The sequence below is a fragment of the Echiichthys vipera genome (genome assembly GCF_963691815.1).
Source record: "Echiichthys vipera genome assembly, chromosome: 22".
Taxonomy (NCBI): domain Eukaryota; kingdom Metazoa; phylum Chordata; class Actinopteri; order Perciformes; family Trachinidae; genus Echiichthys; species Echiichthys vipera.
In genome coordinates, this window is record NC_139847.1 from 4,511,344 (window position 1) to 4,522,685 (window position 11,342).

The 11,342-nt window shown below is 47.0% G+C and overlaps 1 protein-coding gene across 1 annotated transcript in view; it reads right to left on the reverse strand.

Moving 5' to 3' along the window:
• The window catches only part of tnfsf10l (TNF superfamily member 10, like), a 75,125-nt gene extending 64,042 nt beyond the window's left edge, over positions 1-11,083 (reverse strand). Inside the window, exon 1 of the mRNA XM_083937060.1 lies at positions 10,626-11,083. Coding sequence (XP_083793186.1) covers positions 10,626-10,850 — 225 coding nt within the window. The 5' untranslated portion in view covers positions 10,851-11,083. The remainder of the gene's footprint in view (positions 1-10,625) is intronic.
• Between the last annotated feature and the right edge of the window lie 259 nt (positions 11,084-11,342).

An 11,342-nucleotide genomic window follows, 5' to 3' on the forward strand; every position in this document is an offset into this window, starting at 1 on the left:
TTGAGTCATTTTTTTAAAGAAGAAAATGTCCGAATTCTCTGGTTCCAGCTTCTTAAATGTGAATATTTCCGTGGTTATTTCCTCCTCTGTGACAGTGAGCTGAGTATCTCTGAGGACGTCAAACTGGGCTTTGGGAAACACTTTATTTCACCACTTTCAAACATTTTTTATACGTTTAATGTAGGAAATAAATGACAGATTAGAAGACGATGAAAATATTCATTAGTTGAAGCTGTAGTCACGATCCAATAAAAGTTACCGGACAAAAGATTTCAGTAATGTTTGTTTACAGACATTATCGACATGGGTACAGGTTGGTTTTCTACTTTCAAATCAAGGTCTTTGTCCAGTAAAAAAGAGGAAACACACACATGTGTATATATATATATATATATATATATGTGTGTGTGTGTGTGTGTGTGTGTGTGTGTGTGTGTGTGTGTGTGTGCCCTGTCGGGGTCACTGGAGCCAATCCCAATTCACACCTACGGGCAATTTAGAGTCATCAATGAACCGAACACCTGCACGTCTTTGGACTGTGGGAGGAAACCGGAGAACCCGGAGAAAACCCACGCAGACACGGGGAGAACATGCAAACTCCACACAGAAGGGCCCCAGCCGGGATTCAAACCAGGAACCCTCTTGCTGTGAGGCGACAGTGCTAACCACCACACTACTGTGTAGCCCCAAACAATTTTATCGCCGTGTCATTCGGCTCCATTTATCGTTGCAGTTCGGCCTTTATCTTAGCTCGGCAGCGACAGTTGATCCAAACTAGGGCTGCAGGCGATAACTCGATGTGATGATTTATTCTCTTACAATAGAATTGTATCGCGATTAATCCACGTATTGTGATACATAATAACGTCGTCTTACTTAATAACAACCACAAATGTTTCAAGAAATCTTATGTGATAAATTTGTTATATTTTGCGGTAAAGTCGTTAATAAAAAGAGAAAACACTCGATATTTTACATTCAGATGTTGACAAAAACAGGTGTAATCGTGGTTATTTCACACAGACTATGTATTTATTGATTCACCAGAGAACGTGCATATATCGTGATTATATCGTGATATGAAACGATCTATTACAGGGTAGAGTTTTTTAATCCTAAACAGAAAACGGAGGGCATTAGCAGATGTACAACTCTCTGCTGAAAGAAAACTGATGATCAACGAGTTCAGTCCTGTTCGGCTTTGTAAATTGAAGTCTACGGTTGTCAGAGCCCTGAGGCCCTTAAATACGGCCGGTAGGAGGGAGCCGCATCACTCCGATGACCCTGATCCACTTCAAAGTGTTGTAACTTTGACCTTTAAACGACTGCATCCTGACTCTGGCAGCTAATCCCGCAGCAAATCTATGCCCTCTCGTCTGTAAGGAGGATTTTCCCCTCATCCTTCTGTGCTCGGAGGTCATCTGGTCATCACACATAAAACAGCATGAGATAATCTGCGTAAACACACACACTTAAATCACACACACACGGGTAGAAAAACCAGAAAAGTGGGGATGAACGGACCACACACACACACACACACACACACACATCTGCACGCACCCTAAAAAAAGCTCCATGTTAATCTACTAACTTCTTCTGTGAATTAGACCACACACACACACACGCATGCACGCACGCACACACACACACACACACACACACACATACACACCGGTTGCATTGTTGCATGTAAGGGTGAGTCAGAGCCTAGCAAGAACCCAAACAACAATAAAGTGGACCAGAGAAATGGGAGGAATGTAGTGCCACTCGTGCACGCACACGCACACACACACACACACACACACACACACACACACACACACACACAAACCCTGAAAATCCCCAAATTTCACACAAATCAAATTACTGTCATGAGAAACAAAAAAGTCTGACAGCCACACTTCCAAATGCACAAATGCAGACAACCACTGTACCTACAAACACACAGACTAGTGGCTTAATAGTTTGTGTGTGTGTGTGTGTGTGTGTGTTTGTGTGTGTGTGTGTGTTCTTGTGACATCAAAGGCTTGTACACAGATTATAGTTTTATATAAAACTAACTGTTACAGATCCGTGACCCTCACGTGACCCAGATCAAGGAAGAACATAAAACCCAGTTTAAGTGCAGACAAACCAAGAAGGCCGAGCTGCTGAACTCTTCTTCTACTTTATTCTATTTTTTCAGTCCATCTTTTAATCCACAGAGTTAGACGACAGATAACAGACTTAGAGAAGTGCTAAATAGGACTTCAACCTGTTGAGGTTTTCATTGATTTATCGATCCATTGTCTCGTCTATAAAATCTTAAAATGTGGCTAAACCCATGGTTTTATTTATGCCTCTAAGAAATACGTCTCCATTTCCAATCTGTCTGACATTCAAAGTGTATTCATGCCTAAAGTAAATGACCGGTTCGCACATTCAGCAGCAAATGACACAAAACCAGCATCAGAGGACATGAGGCTTCTGTGTTTACGTGTGTGTTTACGTGTGTGTGTGTGTGAATGCCGCAGCACTGAGGCAACACTGGAGGCTTCCTCATTGTGCTGCCGCTCTTTGTTCCCAGCGTCTTTTGTCTTAACCAGGCACGGGCACTGGGGTGTGACTCCTGCTGCTGATTCAAAGAGGGGCAGTGTTTCCAGATCAAAAATAGCTGGCCTTCGCATGAGAACCGGGGGATTCCCCACATACTCTACTGTGTTCGGTCCCTGTCCAGTGTCATCTCGAAACTATTTCAGTGTGTGATTTCCTGCCACCTCTGACGTGCTGCGAAAGAGGGTCTGGAGTCAACCCGGAGCCTTTTTAACACGGGGGGGCTGTAATGGTTCGTGTATTCGTTGATGTAGTTACCAGCTTTGTCCGTTTGCATTTGTGTGCTTGTGTGGACCATGTTTCAGGCGTAAGACAAGGACGGTGTGTCGCCATTTTAAAGTACACTGGAGATCAAAATTAGAGAACAAGTTTAATATTTGATTTATTCTGATTTGGATTAATGTTGAGAATTTGATAGATTATCCCCTGTGGCTATACCACAGCATGTTTTTCTCAAATAACCAAAGAACTTCAACAAGTTTGTGAAAGAAACCCCATAGAGAATCTCTGGAAAATCCTCAGCAACACGGTAATGTCTGAGAAACCCACTACAGTTACCGAAGAACGGACCGAGATCAAACCAGAGCAGTGTGAGAAACTAGTGATGTCCTGTGGGCGCAGATGTGCTGAAGTCATTCAAAGCTGTGGCCTCTACACTTCCTGTTCATCTTTGAATCCTAGAGAAGAAAACACTGTTGAAATCTTCTCTTCTGACACAATCAACACTGTTCTCTCATTTCGATCACTGATTTCCGGTTCCGGGTCGCTGCTCGTGTGGTCGACCGGACGGAGCACAGAGCAACTTTTAGCGTTATTTAGCATTTATTACGTTTTTCTACTATTTTATTTATACGTACTGTCACTTTTTAGTTTACCCTCTGCATGCCACACACGCCGAGTGTGTTTTTCCAACTTTTTAACTACGTTACAAAGACGTAGCGGACTTTTCCTTCCTGCCCGTCCCCTCGTGACGCTCTCTTTGTTTACCTTCCTGTTAACCCCGTGACTGCCGGACAACGCGGAAGTTATTCTCCTGTTTTTCTTTCCTTTTCACCCGGGACTTATTCTCCGCTCGGCATGGATATACCCGTGTTTTTCATGGCCATTCTTCACGTGTGGTTTCTCCTGGAGTTTGTGACGGCGAGCAGAAACAACGACCAGAAGAACACGTACTCCAGAGAGACCCTACTACAGCTCGGACTCCATCCTCTACACGCCTTCGCCGTAGACTCGCTACCGAAGGAATTACTGCGGAGTAACTCAACCAGCCATGACAAGTCCACACACAAGAACAATAAGGTAACCAGAAGGGGCAAGAGAAAGAGCGGAATCAGGGCCAGGCTCAAACGGGAGACTTGTAAACAACGGCCGCTTCCATCTATCGTCCTAGCTAATGTTAGATCCCTCCGGAACAAAACGGACGAGCTACAAGCTAACGTTAACCACATGCATGAGTACAGGACTGCCTCGGTTCTTGCTTTCACTGAGACGTGGTTAAATAAGAACGACGATGACCATGCCCTGCACGTTGATGGCTTCGGCCCCCCTCTAAGACTTGATCGAGACAGTAAGCTCACCGGTAAACAACATGGCGGCGGCGTGTGTCTGTATGTAAACACACGCTGGTGCTCAACGATCGTCGTGAGGGAGAAACTGTGCACCCCGGACATTGAGCTTCTGGCTGTCTCCCTTCGCCCTTTCTACCTACCCAGAGAGTTTCCTCAGCTCTTTGTCATCCTGGTTTACATCCACCCCAGAGCCAACGCAGTCACAGCCACTGAACACATCACAGACTCCTTAAACAAACTGGACCACATTTCACCGGACTCTCCCAAATTCATCTTGGGTGATTTCAACCACTGCTCCCTGGACAAATCATTAAAAGGTTATCAACAGTATATCACATGCCACACACGCCAGGAGAAGACACTGGACAAGTGCTATGGTTCAGTACCCGACGCATACAGATCTGTCGCCCTCCCCCCTCTGGGCTCTGCTGATCACCATGCCATCCTGCTTGCTCCGGCTTACATCTCTGTCATGAGAAGGGTGAAGAAAGTTGTCAAGAACATCAAGCAGTGGACCAACGAAAGCATCATCACACTCCAAGGATGCTTTGAATCCACTGACTGGGACAACCTCCTGGCCCCCTCTGATGACATTAATGAACATGTGGACACTGTGTCATCGTACATTTCCTTCTGTGTGGACAACATCATCCCCTCCAAAACGGTCACTATCTACCCCAACAACAAACCCTGGATCACCAAAGAGCTCAAGGAGATCCTCAACAAGAAGAAAAGGGTCTTCTTCACCGGCTCTGAAATGGAGAAAAAGGAGGTCAACAGAGAGGTCAAGCATGCTATAAAAACTGCCAAGCTGGAGTACAAGAACAAAGTGGAGGAGTGCTTCGCGCAGGGTAACCTCCGCTCAGCCTGGCAGGGACTTAAGAACATGGCTGCTGTGAACACTGCTGCCAGCAACACAAAAACCATCCAGGTTTCAGGCAGCAGCTCTTCATCTCTCCCCAATGACCTTAACTCTTTCTACACAAGGTTCGAGCAGGACAACACCACCCAGCTGGAAGAAGTGATGTCCAAGCTCAAGCCCAGTGACTCAGCAGCCTTCACCTTCAGTGAAGAGGACGTGGTGAAAGCCCTCAGGAAGACAAGGGAGAACAGCTCACCTGGCCCAGACAACATCAGCGGCCGCGTCCTGAAGCACTGTGCTGAGCAGCTAGGGGGCGTGTTTCAGACCCTGTTCCAAAGATCCATGGACAGCAGCATAGTCCCCCAGCAATGGAAACACTCAACAGTTATCCCCATCCCCAAGAAAAGCGCCGTTAAATGTCTGAATGACCTCCGGCCGGTGGCCCTCACCTCTCTTGTGATGAAGGCCATGGAGAGGATCATAAAACAACGCATCATCAGGGAAACCCACTCCCAGATGGACCCGCTCCAATTCGCCTATCGAGCTGGCAGGGGCGTCGATGATGCAAAAACATTCATTATAGACACTGTTCACAAACACCTGGAGCGCCCCAACACCGCAGCCAGACTCCTGTTTGCAGACTTCTCCTCTGCATTTAATACCATGCAGCCCCACATCCTGGCTGACAAACTCTCAGCCCTCTTTCACCTGGACCAACTGCTAATCCTGTGGATACTGGACTTCCTGACCAACCGTTCACAGAGAGTCCTGGTCAACAGCACCTTCTCCGACCTCCAACACACCTCAACCGGCTCCCCTCAGGGCTGTGTGCTCTCACCTCTGCTCTTCATCCTCTACACCGATGACTGCAGAACCACACAGCCTAACTGTCACCTGGTGAAGTACGCTGACGACACCGTCCTCCTGTCTCTGCTGTCAGGCCCATCTCTGCACCACGGACCAGCTCTTCAGGAGTTTGTGGAGTGGTGTGACAGCTCCTGCCTGGAACTGAATGTCAACAAAACCAAAGACATGGTGGTGACCTTCTCCAACAAGCAGAGGGAACTGGCTGCATCAGCAAACACTGTGATCCACGGGAAGCCTGTTGAAGCAGTTGAAGAGTACAGGTACCTGGGCACCATCTTCGACAGCCTGCTGAAATTCTCCTCCAACACAGAGGAGATTCTCAGGAAATGTCAGCAGCGGAAATACCTCCTTAGGAAGCTCAATTCCTTTGGAGTCAGCAAGAACATCCTCCTGACCTTTTACTACTCCTTCATCGAGAGCATCATCACGTTCTCCATCACATGCTGGTTCTACTCCACCAGCCTCCAGAACAGAAACCGCCTGCAGAGCGTCGCCACTGTCTGTTCTAAGATCATTGGACTTCCTGTTAGAACTCTATCGACCATCCACGAGCAGCAGACACTCAGGTTAGCTGGTCAGATCATGCAGGACCCCTCTCACGCTCTCTTCTCAGCGTTTGAGTGGCTCCCCTCAGGACGCCGTCTTCGCTGTCCCTGCTGCAGGACACAGAGGAGAAGAGCAACCTTCATCCCCAGGGCTGTCCAGCTCCTCAACTCCTGACCCCTCTGATCATCCCCCTCCCCACTCCTGACACCCTCCCCTGGACACTTCACCCCCCCCCCCCCCCACTCCAGACACCCTCCCTGGACACCGCACCCCCCTCTCCCCCCCGGACACCCCTCCCTTCACCCCTCCTCCTCCCCTCTCCAGACATCCTCCCTGGACACCATCACCATCACCCCCCCTCCCCACCCCTGACACCTTCCCTGGACACCTTCACCCCCTGGACACCCCCCCGGACACTCACCGGACATGTGAACTGGCTATCTACCTCCACTCCTGTCCTCATAGCTGTGAACTACTGGTTGATTCACAATTCCACTTATTCTGTTCACTCTGTTTATAATGATACTGGACTGTTGCACTACGCCACTTATTTATTCTGTTATTATGTTCACACTTATTCTGTTACTCTGTTCTTACTGGTCCACTTGATTGATTCTGTTAGTTATGTTAATTTATGGTATTAATGCACTGCTCCACTTTTTTGTGTTATCAGGTCTTATATTGTATCCATGACAGCACTATGGTCACTTTATTTTTCAGTATTCATCTGTTACACAGAGCTAGCATATACTTAGACTGCTGTTTTCCTGCCATGCACCACCATCACTTTATTATTCACTTTATTATTTAGCTTATAGTTATATATTATATTTATACTCTATTACTGCACTATAGTTCTGTTACGTCTGCTCATTACACACATGTATCATGTCTGACCTCATCTGGATCTGATCACTGTCCACTTATATCTTCTCTGCACTACAGTTCTGTTTATACCTGTTTCAACAGTCTACTGCATGTTTACATTGTTTACATCATAAACACCCGTTCACATGTCTGCTTACATCATATACACACATGTCTTTCTACATCTCACGCCGACGATGTTCTCTGTATCTAACCTGTACTAACACACTAACATCCTGACACTTATCCTACCTGTACTAACACACTAACATCCTGACACTTACTCTTCTTTTACACTTTATTCTTGTGTTAGGTTAAAATGTTTTTTGTATAATTGCACTGTCGTGATTTGCTGCTCTGTGTGCCTTGAATTGCCCCCCGGGGACAAATAAAGTTTTTTTGAATTGAATTGAATTGAATTGAATGTCTGAGAAACCCACTACAGTTACCGAAGAACGGACCGAGATCAAACCAGAGCAGTGTGAGAAACTAGTGATGTCCTGTGGGCGCAGATGTGCTGAAGTCATTCAAAGCTGTGGCCTCTACACTTCCTGTTCATCTTTGAATCCTAGAGAAGAAAACACTGTTGAAATCTTCTCTTCTGACACAATCAACACTGTTCTCTCATTTCGATCACTGCTTTTCTACCCCACAAAATCAGGGTTTTTATCAGAGTGTCTTGGTTATTTAAAAAAACATGCTAGCACAGCAGTGGTACAGCCACAGAGGATATTCTACAGCCTGTGAATGTTCTCATTTGTCCAGGTCATCGTTGTCCCCGAAGCAATTTCAGTCAAAAGCAACGAAGTCGAAACCAACTTCCCACCAACGACTGTCTCTCTAACAACGGTCGTTGGCACTTGGAGCACAAAGGGTTCCAGTGACATCATCGGCCTTGTGAGAGGTTAAATACCTGGATCTCCACACCAGTTAGTTGGACCAGTCCCAGCCTGGTCCTGGTCCTGGTCCAGTCCCAGCCTGGTGAGATGCGTACATGAACTGATGAAGCCTCTTGGATGAGAGGTGAAACGTCCAGTTGCTTTTGACTGAAATTGCTTCGGGGACACATATTCTACATAATAAAATGAACAATATTGTAAAGTCCGACCGGACGTCAGAAGAATGACAAGGAGTTGGTCTCACCTTTCTTTACTAACAGAACGCTACAGTTACTGTCGGTCGTAACTACGCCAAAACAGCGTTGAGCTTCTCTTACAGCGCTCGCTCCTTCACATGCAGTCACACACTCACTTCCTGCACTCACCCCGCCCCCTCGCTTACTCGTCCAACCACATACCTGTCTACCTTAAACATCACTGACAGTCAGAAATCACAGAACGCATTATAACAGTAACGTTACTGCAGGGTCGCTACAATACGTGTAATTTGTCCTCTATTCCTGACCCCCAGAGTGTGTGGATGGAAACACATCCAACATGTGAACACCAGTTTGAGGTTTAAAGCCTGTTGTGTGACGGTTCAGTGTTCGAAACGTCCTCATATTATTATGAAAATAGCAACGTTGCCAGTGGAGACGAGCTCTGTGTAGTCTTTGATACTTGCTCTCTACGGTCTGTTCCAATACCTCCTCAGATAAATGTATGTATTGACGTAATCAATAAAGTGTATGAAGACATTTCCACAGCTGACTCTGCTGACTCAGGACTTTTACGCCAGTGAGTGAATTGGAAGCAGACCCAGACGCGCTCTGATATATTTGCGTTTACATCATGTTCCTCTCGTGGCAGGAGGGGCGTAAATCATAAAGATCAAATGGTATCGAAATGAAAATCTGTACAATTTGTGCCGTTTTCCCCCCAGATGATCCAAGACAGGTGCTCTCCTGGTTATTGCTCAACTTCAAAAAGCAGCAAACGGACAAATCACTTCATTGGCAAAGGCGAAGCGTGTGTTTCAGTAATATATTTAAGACAGTGTGTCATAGTGTTTCCCTTGCCTGGGAATTCCCCATCTCCTTTTTTAACACTACAGCATCTATGCTGGAGCTTTTCAAACCCCATGATAACCACATCTGCACTGGCACACAGACACCTAGACTGGTGTTTCTCGTTTAACTCCACTCTCTGAACTCCTGACTCCGAATAATAGGAAAAAAAAAGCTGCCAAAGCGTTAAGAAAACACCACATCTTCCTCCTGATCCTCAGGAAATGTTGCGTTTCTGCAGCCAGAAAGTGTCAGGGAGACGCTCGCATGGAGGTGGATGCACAGTACGCCACCTAAAGCCTGTTTCCTCTCCCTGAGCCGTGGAGGAGTAGCGTTACAGTTTAAACCGACCTCTTGCTGGGATTCAGACATCACTTTCAAACTTCATCCCTGCAGATTTCTTTCAAAAGAACAATATATACTCTTCCCATGAAGTGTATCCGAAACCACATATGACACCTTTTGCAGCTGACCTCACCTGTGTGTGTGTGTGTGTGTGTGTGTGTGTGTGTGTGTGTGTGTGTGCGTGTGTGTGTGTGTCTTTAAAGCTGGGTTAACTACTCTTTATGTGCTTCCTCCTGCTGGGACTCACTGAACAACATCTCAGTGACTTTCTGGAGCCTTTCTATCCGCAGCCGCACTCACACAACCAATAATCACCCCTGCCCACTCTCCACTCACTGGGACTGGGACAGCAGCAGCTCTAATTGATTTCTGGAGTGAGGAACCCAAACCTCAGATGTGTAAATATTGCAGCAAATGCCTCTTAATTAAAAGATGGCAGGAATATTCCAACATTTAAACTCCCTGTTATAATTATAAGGGTAAAGCACAGTTGTATTGTCTGTTTATGATTATTCCAGGGGATAAAATGTCTTGAATGAAGCCTCAGGGGGTTGAGCCCACCTCCATCACTGACCTGCATATTTCACCTCTGCGCGCTCACATCTGTAACGCGCTTACGAGCAATCTCCAGCCTCTTAACCGGCACAAATGGCTCCAATGTGTTTATAAAAGCACGCAGTTTGACCCGTTCGCTTCCACAACCGCTGCCGGACATAAACACTCTTTATTCCCCTCTCTGCCTCGATTTCTTGTAAAATTCCAGATTGCATTGTTTAACAAGCCCAGTCAGGCAAAAGTCTGTTTAACGAGAGCGGGGGCGAACCTCGCCAAACCTCTTCCAGTAATCAATTACACCCCAAAACCAAAAGTTTCTCCCAATATTTCTGCTGTAATTTGCTGTTTTCCCCTCCAGCATCACTCCAAAAGTAAAAGTGCAACTCTTTTCATGCCAGATCGGTGCGCAACTGCGACTTTTGCGCAGTATTTCCAGCGTATTAGCTCTTAAAGGGAGTTGAAAACCAGCTCTTACCTGAGATATGGACATGTTCAGGTAGAGGAAGAGCCCCGTGGTGGAGGCAATCTGCAGCACAACCACCACTATCACCACCATGGCCACCCACATCTTGGACGGCGCTTCCCGGCGCCTCGTCCCGCTCGGCCCTCCGCCGGCCGGGACCATCATGTAGGTGGTGGACTCGCTGCTCACCGATCTGAAATAATCCTGGTGCTGCTGCTGTGCGCTCGGAGTGGCCATGGCATTCCCGACGCATGAGCAGACCACAAAAACCAAGGGAACAAGCAAAAACAAACAACAGCCTCCGACAACAACAACCTCCGCACAATGGACCCGAGCGAAAATTAGATCTCCATGCGTCCGCGGCCAATGGGGCTTCTCGTGCGGGAGAAGCGAGGGGAGGAGAGAGGCGAGCTGGGAGTTAAAGTTGGGCTCTTCCCGGGTTTGTTCAGCCGGCTGCTGCTGCTGCGTAAAAGGGGGACTGGAAGTGGTGGAGGAGGCAGCGGAGGACTGATGGGCTGCAACCGAAAATAGAGAGAGAGAGAGAGAGAGCAGCAAGGAGGGGGCTGGGTTAACCTTTTCATCACCCTGGAGCTGTGGAGGAATGCTCTCTCTCTCTCTCTCTCTCTCTCTCTCTCTCTCTCTCTCTCTCTCTCTCTCTCTCTCTCTCTCTCTCTCTCTCTCTCTCTCTCTCTCTCCAGGAACTGTGCATTTTAATAAACATTTGCAGGT